The 9124-nt window shown below is 38.8% G+C and overlaps 2 protein-coding genes across 6 annotated transcripts in view; one reads left to right on the top strand and one right to left on the bottom strand.

The window, feature by feature from the left end:
* Positions 1-3652: 3652 nt before the first annotated feature.
* Positions 3653-5876, bottom strand: LOC113046908 (60S ribosomal protein L19). Its single transcript, XM_026208038.1, has 6 exons — positions 5740-5876; positions 4833-4939; positions 4616-4738; positions 4317-4437; positions 4018-4128; positions 3653-3846 (listed from the first exon to the last, which is right to left on the bottom strand). The coding sequence occupies exons 1-6, from the start codon at positions 5742-5744 to the stop codon at positions 3723-3725; spliced, it is 591 nt and encodes a 196-aa protein (XP_026063823.1). The 5' UTR covers positions 5745-5876; the 3' UTR covers positions 3653-3722.
* Positions 5877-7104: 1228 nt separating this feature from the next.
* The window catches only part of LOC113046907 (voltage-dependent L-type calcium channel subunit beta-1-like), a 33929-nt gene continuing 31909 nt past the window's right edge, over positions 7105-9124 (top strand). For 3 of the 5 annotated variants that reach the window (XM_026208034.1, XM_026208033.1, XM_026208032.1), the window contains exon 1: positions 7211-7509. In XM_026208034.1, coding sequence (XP_026063819.1) covers positions 7417-7509 — 93 coding nt within the window. In that variant the 5' untranslated portion in view covers positions 7211-7416. Of the gene's footprint in view, positions 7510-9124 lie in introns of all 5 variants that reach the window. The other 2 variants (XM_026208036.1, XM_026208031.1) reach the window with 2 other exon arrangements.

The raw sequence follows: 9124 nt of genomic DNA, 5'->3' as shown, positions 1-9124 counted from the left end.
CTGCCCTCTCCAACAAACTTGCAGGTATGGTGTGGACAAGACTCAGCCTGCCACTTGTGTGCAGCCCCGTCAAACCTCAGACATATCCTAGTGGTTTGTAAGATCAGCCTGACACAGGGAAGGCACACATGGCACCACAATCAAGCACTGAAATGCTTGGCGGCATCAATAGAGACCAAGATAGTGTAAACAAATGCCATCCACCAAAATGCCAAGAATACCTCACCAAAAACGCAGTCCTTTGTTAGGTAAGCTAAATAAAGCTAGGGACTGGGAAATGTGAGTCGACTTAATCCACAGACTTCCTGGTTCTCTGGTTAAACTCCAGTAGGATCGCCATAATAGTCAAACTGACAGTCCCTTGAGAAAAGGCCATTAACGAAGTCTTGGAAAAGAAGAAGCTGCAATATGCCAACTTGGCAGCTGAGGCAGAGGCGCAGGGCTGGACAATAAAGGTATATATGGTGGAAATGGGCTGCAGGGGTTTTGTGGCTCTGTGGCTTGTTCCACTATAAGGCTGATGAAAGAGTTGGGCATAAGGAAGAGGGTGAGGACAGGTCCAATGAAGGATAGCCAGGGAACTGGCCACTGTTGCTGAAAGAACCAGCCACTTGCTGTAGCTGATGAAGATGAACACAGTGTGGGCTGCCAAATGACCATGTAACACAATGACACACACCCGGGTCTGATCAGTCTGTGGTGGCCCTGCCTCGGCTGAGGTAGTCTTGTGATAAAGGGTCGAAACACCCAGTGAGGGTCCTAATGATTTTTTCACAAATGTCATTCAGCCAATCCTGATTACTACAAAAAAATATTACAACTCTTCTTTTATATTTGTGCTGAGACACTTACAATGGAAGTGATACATTTTGGGGGATTGAAAAAAAACAGAAATGTGAATCTTATAATTTCATTAAAGCACTTCTCTGAAATATCAACATCTATATGTCGTCTAACTGCAGAACTCTGCTCAGAGAGGTTGAAGGGGGGGGGGGGGGGACATGGCAATGACTGTAATCAGGAATTCATTCCATTCTATTTACTTAAGACTTTACAATATTTACACTTAGTGATGTGTTAATAGAGGGTTATTAACAGATATTTTTTTTCATAGTTAAACTGAACTTACATTAGATTCCTAAAGGAAACGTTGTTATGTAAATTCTAGACATGGGTTTCAGCTGTCGCATTCCTTGTGTCAAGCCACTCTTGAACAACAGACAGCGACAAAAGCGTCTAAAGACAAAAAGGACTGGACTGCTGCTGAGTGGTCCAAAGTTATGTTCTCTGAGGAAAGTAAATTTTGCATTTCCTTTGAAAATCAGGGTCCCAGAGTCTGGAGGAAGAGAGGAGAGGCACACAATCCAGGTTTCTTGAGGTCCAGTGTAAAGTTTCCACAGTCAGAGATGGTTTGGGGTTCCATGTCATCTGCTGGTGTTGGTCCACTGTGTTTTCTGAGGTCCAAGGTCAACGCAGCCGTTTACCAGGAGGTTTTAGAGCACTTCATGCTTCAACTTTATGGAGATGCAAATTTCATTTTCCAACAGGACTTGGCACCTGCACACAGTGCCAAAGCTTCCAGTACCTGGTTTAAGGACCATGGTATCCCTGTTCTTAATTGGCCAGTAAACTCACCTGACCTTAACCCCATAGAAAATCTACGGGGTATTGTGAAGAGGGCGATGCACTATGCCAGACCCAAGAATGCAGAAGAGCTGAAGGCAACTATCAGAGCAACCTGGTCTCTCATAACATCTGAGCAGTGCCACAGACTGATCGACTCCATGCCACGTCGCATTGCTGCAGTAATTCAGGCAAAAGGAGCCTCAACTAAGTATTGAGTGCTGTACATGCTCATACTTTTCATGTTCATACTCATCAAAATTAAAAGAAAAAATATTTGAAATATATTAATCTGTGTGTAATGAATGAATATACTAAAAAAGTTTCATTTTTTGAATGGAATTAGTGAAATAAATCAACTTTTTAATGATATTCTTATTATATGACCAGCACCTGTAATGAAAACACGCCACAGTTTAGGGCTGAGCGGTAGTGATGGGAGAAACAAAGCTTTTTGAAGCTTTTAATCAGTTGAACCAATTGCTTCGAAAAAATGATTCCATGTTACGATTACGAAGCATTTGAAAGAGCACGTGCTGGCGACACCTGCTGGTGAAAACTTTGTAAAGGCATCAAGAACTCGGACCAAACTAAAAACAAATAGAAATTATTTGTTTGTTTTGTTTTTTTAGAAATAATGTTTTTAAAATAAATCATAAACACTTAAATACTGTTTAATATTAGTGCTTGTGATATGTGTTTTAAGTATGATCAAACCCTTAACCCTTTTTTAATGAAATAATTGATTTATGTTATTGGTTTCATTAGAGCTGTTTTTCATTAAAAAAAACTGCAGGCAAGAATAGTTATCAGTCAGGAGGAGGCAGATTTAATTCCATCATAAACTCATTTTGTTATTTTAAGGTATAATGTGATTTGTAGGTTTAAAGTTTTTAATGTTTTACACATTTTTAAAAATGTATAGCCATCGGTTTTACAGGGAAGTTATCTTGTTAAACCCACAACATCTGGCCCTGAATACTTAATTTTATTAAGTGTAAAAAGCATTTACTCAGGACATGATCTCACAAGCCTGGTTATTATGAGGAACTGGATTCTAAAACTTTTTCTTTACAAGTAGACAGCACATGTAAGCCTAAATCTAGTATTGGCTATAACGAAGAAATTGAAGTCAGCACAGAAATGATCAAGTGATGGGTACATTTTTACACATTTATCAGCCTTTTAAACCAATTTTTAGTCTGTTACACTGTTCTATCAACACATTACAGGAGGTTGTTCTGTTTCTGTTTCTGTTCTGGATTATGTAATGCATGCCTAGCGCCAGGGGGTGAGACAAAAACACTCATCTTGTATTTGCTCTTATTTTAACAAATTGTCAATTATAAAACTATATATATTTTAAAATGTATATTTAACTCTAAGTGTTGTGTTTAGGAGATTATAATTTAAGATTACGACTGACAGAAAATTTATCAGCACCGAGAGAGGACGGTGAGCGTGATTTCACCAAGTACAACAAAGATGTTGACCCAGAAACATGTCTTACTTGGAAAAATTACGATTTAATTGGTACAGCGCTTGATCGGTTTTAAAATCTTTGCATCTTTGTTCACACATCTCTTGGAAATACATATAGGTGGACAATCAAAAGCCTGGTGATTGTATTATGCATTACACTGACATTTTGTGCGATTTGACTTTGGCAAGTAGTCTTTATCATTCAGTCTGCTTATATTTATCAAATCTTTCGAATGATATCATACAGTGCTGCTAACACTAAAAAAATAAATTAATGTAGGGTTTTTGTTAGTCATTCCGTTCACTGATGTCTCATTACTATTTAATTTCCAGTCTATAGACTGATGCGGGAGTCATTTCTTAGTCTGAAAAAAGGTTAAACTCTCAGGGGCAGCAGTGCCATGTGAAATGTGCTGTAACAATTCTGTAAATTGTTCCTTTGACAGTGCTTTAAGAATAATTTCTAAAGCTACATATCCTGTGTTGACCCTCAAATGACCCCTCTTGTCTGCATATGCATCCATAAACACACTCTGGAGACCAAAAGCTGTAGCAAAGTGTATTTATTATCACTTAGGTGAGCTGAAGAACATTTGGGGCAGGAAAAGATGACAATCTTATTTCTTGGTCTCTTCTTCCTTGGAAAGAGTTTTAATGAGTTCCTCTTTCTTAGCCTGCTGTCTCTCCTCACGACGTTTACGTGCCTCACGGGTCTTTGTACGACGAGCCTCTGCCTGGTCACTGCAGGGTGAAGAGACATTACAGCCGAGTAAGACCATGTTTCATCACATTTACAGCTAACTGCCATAGAATATTACACTCATTTTCAACTAAACTCAATAGACTTGATATGAAGCAACTGGGCAGTGTAGTGATGTATTGCACACTGGGTAATATTATCTGGACACTTACGACAAGAGCTTCTTGCGGGCCTTGTCTGCCTTGAGCTTGTGAATGTGCTCCATCAGGATACGTTTGTTCTTGAACACGTTACCCTTTGCCCTCAGATACAAGCTGTGGTACCTGAAGGAGAAACAATTGTTACACATTTATTCATTTCTTGTTGGATCAATGCTTTCAGACGGCATGTTCACTAAACTGTTAGTAAAAAATAAAGGATCCTGGCCAATATATCAATATCAGTCATAAAATCCTGCTTTACAGATACTGAGTGTCACTGCATAAAACTTGAAATGAAAACAGGAGCTCACATGTGCCTGTCGATCTTCTTGGCCTCTCTGTAACGTCTCAGAAGTCGTCGCAGAATACGCATCCGTCTCATCCAGCACAGCTTCTCTGGCATACGAGCATTTGCCGTACCCTTTCTCTTACCTGCCAGCAAACACAGCCAATCACAACACAGCCAGAAAAGAGCTCAAGTACGAACGACCCAGGACCTATACTTTCCACCGTTAATTCTGACTGCATAAAGATACCCTTTCGATTGACATGATTCCTGATGTCATGACAAAAGCAACTAATAACCCAATGCCATTAAACTGGTACACACCAACGCCCATGTGACGACCCTTCCGTCGTGCCAGGGTATTCTTGCGGCATCGAGCACGAGAGTGAACGGTTACAGGCTTCTTGATTATCAGCCCATCCTTCACCAACTTGCGAATCTGCTGCCCTAAAAGATTTAAAGGGAGATAATCAGTACTCCATGGCAAAAACTGTTTGCACCAATGCAGAGACAAGAACTGAAGGAGTTCCTAATTACTTACGAGAATTGGCATTGGCAATCTCATTGGTCTCATTTGGGTCCAGCCACACTTTCTTCTTGCCACAGCGCAGAACGCTGGACGCCAACCTCTTCTGAAGCCTGAGCATGCTGGAGAAAAAAAAAAAAAAAATTTTGACATTCAGTAGAAAATTTTACATTACTGAAACACCTGTTTTTTACCCACTAACTGCAACATAATATACACTACTGCCTAACAAGTTGTCTTTCCTTTCTATGAGCCACTGGATTAGGTTTAAAAAACTAATTGCATTTACATCCAAACCGATTTACAAATGAGGACAATGGAAGCAATCAAAATCAACAAAGGAGCAATGATATACAAGTGCTGTGAAGAGTCTCCGTTAGCTTAACGTAGTACAAGAAGTAAGGGTATTTTATTATGATTATAACATAAAATAGACCGGTCATCTAACTCAAATCTAGCAAAATGTGGAAAATGGGGCCAAATGGTCTTCCACCTGCTCCTGTTTTTAGGATAGGCAGGCCATCTTAGTGACCCTAGTCTATATACGGGGCATGTCTGAGCATGTTGAGCACGTTTGCTAACGATACACACCAAATGGACTTTTGCCGCCTACGATAAAACAAATACAACACAATAATATTAACGAAAGGCAGATTAAAACGAAGTTCCACATAATGATGAACCTTTGCTAGAAAATTTTTACTGTGTACAATGTAATAGACTCCAGACGTTAGGGCGATTGCTAGTATCACGACGCAACATGGCGCTTATACGCATATAGCGACATTAAACCATAAATCGTCTCAAAGACGTTTCTTTAACTGTTTATTAAAACGCGTAAAGAACGTCTACATCAAGACAGAACGTTTTCTCAATTAGATTCTTGAGAAAAACCGAGTATTGCACGTGTAAAGACATTTACCTCATGGCTGCTACTCAGCGGAAGTTGAAAAGAGGCTGTTAATGCCGGAGACGTCGAGATTATACAGTTATATTCCGGGAAGGAGGGGTGCGATTACTGCACGGGAAATCAACCACTTCAAGATTACTACAAATGAAAATGGTTATGACAAATGGTTTTACAGGCATTACAATTATTTATTCGAGGTGCAATCAGTGCTTCAAACAATTCTATTATAACCTCATCAAGTAAGAGTATTAATATACATATAAACCAAAACACGCCCACCTCGGGAACAGGAATGGTACGGTCCACACATGATGCTGCTGGGAACTGTAGTTCCATGGTATTTGTAGGCCAGTAATGCTGTTTCATTAAAAGGCCACACGAGGACAGTGTTTTACCTGTTGAAAGATGAGCACTTGTGGATTCGTATTTGACATAAATTGGTGGTGTGATGAATGCAAAGTGCAGTATTAGAAGAATTAATGAGAATGTGCAAATTACTAGAAAAGATGCATAATGTAGTCTGAGTAGCTTCCGTCTTGATTATTGGTTATTTTAATATTCTCAGTCTGTTTGGTCGTGTTTATCTACAGTACCTTTGACTGTTGAATGAATAAGAGGGCAATGCAGAAAACCAAGTACGTAATCTATTAAAACAAACCATATTAACTTAGCCATTTGTAGAAAACAGGAATATGGATTAGACTGATACTCACAATAATATATTACATACATTATATGGGCAAAAGTATTGGGACACCCCCTTCTAATGAAAAGGTTTAAATACTTTAGTAATTTCCATGAGAAATGAATAAAGACTCATCACCAAAAAACAATGACTTGTTCATACACTAGCCTATGGACAAAAGTATTGGGACACCCTCTTCTTTAAAACAGAAAAATGCACTTACAAAACTGTGGCAACAAAGATACGATATCTTAAAAAAATTGCATTGCCATCTATCTCTGTTGCAACAGTTTCCGAAGTGTCATAAAAAGTCATTGGTGATGAGTTTTTGGCTCATGATCTGACTTTTAAAGTCACACCAGAGGTGGTCAATTGGGATTTCTTCCACACTGGCTGAATCAATCTTAAATCTAAAAAAATAAAAATAAAAAAAAATAAAATAACATTCCCTTATACAGAGAGGCATTGTCATTTTAGAATAGAAAAGGGGTCCTGTACAAACTGTTGCTATAAAATTAGAAGCACATAATTAATAAAGTAGTCAAACCTGTTAATTGGAAGGGGGTGTCCCAATACATTTGTCCATATAGTGTATAAAAACAGCAAAAATGGCCTATTGTGATTTTCCTTAATATACGATGGGTGTGGTCAGCAATGCGCCGATGCCATTATGCACAGTAGAGTGGGGAGTAGGGCAGCCATCGTCCATCTCATGGTAATTTCGATTCGATCAACCAATCGGTGCGAAGACAGTCGACTAGCCCCGCCCCATCCCTATCTGATTGATTGATAAGCGGAGGAAGGCGGGGCTTGTCCCTCCGCTGAACAGCTGGAGACTAGGCTCGGTGTATTTGCACAGCGCAGTGACAAGCCAGCTGTAAGCCACAGGAAGGAGGAAAATCACTTTCATTTCTTTTATTTTACCTTTAATTACTTAACAATGTATAATAAACTGAAAGCAGGCTCTACATGAAACAATAAAATCGAATTTAAAGTTTAAATTAATGGTACAGGAGGATATTATGTCCAGGACGCCTTCCACCTCAACCCAGGAAATCCAAATGGACATGTTTGATCACCAAGGCTCTCAGCCTCAGGTAAGAGAGCCACTGTACTGCTCATAGACAAGTGCATGCAACCGGTGAAATACAAAATACTAACCGCCGCCCGCTATTTAAGAATGACTGAGTGAAAAACACAGATTTTGTTTACGGCGAGGATTAGTCGTTATCAGAAGGTAGCTCGAGTAACGTTAGTGGTTACTTGGCAACAAGACACGGCATCTTTGTTGATACCGTGAAGGTCTTTTAAAAGTGCGCCGCGAGGAAATAAGCGACTCAAAGTTGTTTGTGTATGAGCCAAGTTATTTTGAATACGGATATTTGTTTGGATATAACGTGTATTTCCTCCGGTAATTAGGGAGATAACATTATTTCATCACCTAGCCCCTCTAGACAGCTAGCCTAGAGTCTTGCATTTTTTATCACAGTCTGTTCTGTTGATAAGTTATGAACCATCACTGATAAATAAGAGATCGCCTTTTTTAAAAGTGCGTCTCAGAGCAGAGCTGATCTCATGAGCCGTTTAACGTTAAAGTTTATTAAAAGTGGTCTGACACACTGAGTACAGGAAAGATGATGTCAACATATGCGATAAAAAACGTGATGTAATCACATAGTGCTTCCACTGTGGGGATTTTACCTCAAACCACGCCCACATGGATATATCATATACATTTACCAGACTATCTATCTATCTATCTATCTATCTATCTATCTATCTATCTATCTTTTACTGCAGCAAGTGTGTAAAATTACCATTTGGTAATTACCAATTACCAAAAAAGTAACAAAAATGCCCCAAACAGCTTCCCGATCACCATTTATTTGGATTCAGTTCTGCTCACAAGTTTACACATCCACTGCAGAATTATTATTATTATTTATTATTATTATTATTATTTTCCAAACATGAGGGGGAAAAATGCATTTTATTTTTTAATTGGCTCTGTCATGAATAAGCCATTTCAGATGTTTACATATGCTTCACAAGACAAAATAATAACCAAACTTATAAAAATGACCCTGATCAAAAATTTTTAATACTGTCATTACCTGGATGATCCACAAGTGTTTATATTTTGTGATATTTGTATATGATTCTCCTGAGCGGTTCAACTGCCTGCTGTCCGATAAAAAAAAATCCTCCAACTCCTGCACATTCTTTGGTATTCAGCATTTTGTGGATATTTGACCCCTTTATCATTGACTGTACGATTTTGAGAATCCATCTTTTCTGATGACACACTCTGGCTTTGCCGTGTTCTGTGTTTGTGAATTGTTTCAGAGGATGGTTGATGTATGAATGTACACCGGTTCCATACAGGCCACTCAATCATCCTGTTAGGCACATCTTATTACTGCTTGTGTTGTATGGATGGATGTTGCAGTAATGTTTCTGATGGCTAGGGCTGTATTTATATAATGGTCTTTATATAATGTGGTAGTGTTAATGCGTGTGACCTGTGCTTTGGAGAGGGGCTCTATCTGAATCATGTCTATGATTGAGGAGGTGGAGTGTTGAGAAGTGAATGTGTATGTGTGTGTGAGAGAGCAAACCGATTGAATACATAAAAAAGTGAATTTCCTAGTTTTGTTGAATTTTTGTTAAGAATAAGACCATAAGTGGGTATTTAATGTAGTTTTTATTTGG

The sequence above is a fragment of the Carassius auratus genome, chromosome 28 (assembly GCF_003368295.1).
Source record: "Carassius auratus strain Wakin chromosome 28, ASM336829v1, whole genome shotgun sequence".
Classification (NCBI taxonomy): Eukaryota; Metazoa; Chordata; class Actinopteri; order Cypriniformes; family Cyprinidae; genus Carassius; species Carassius auratus.
The sequence above is the reverse complement of the archived record's forward strand: the minus strand, read 5'-3'. Positions and strand labels throughout refer to the sequence as shown.

Bases quoted from the DNA above. Each gene is read 5' to 3' on its own strand.
- LOC113046908 (XM_026208038.1), bottom strand. The intron at 4,739-4,832 runs GTAAGTAATTAG...TAAATCTTTTAG, and splicing joins GATTGCCAATGCCAATTCTC to GGCAGCAGATTCGCAAGTTG. The intron at 4,438-4,615 runs GTGTGTACCAGT...GTTTGCTGGCAG, and splicing joins GGGTCGTCACATGGGCGTTG to GTAAGAGAAAGGGTACGGCA.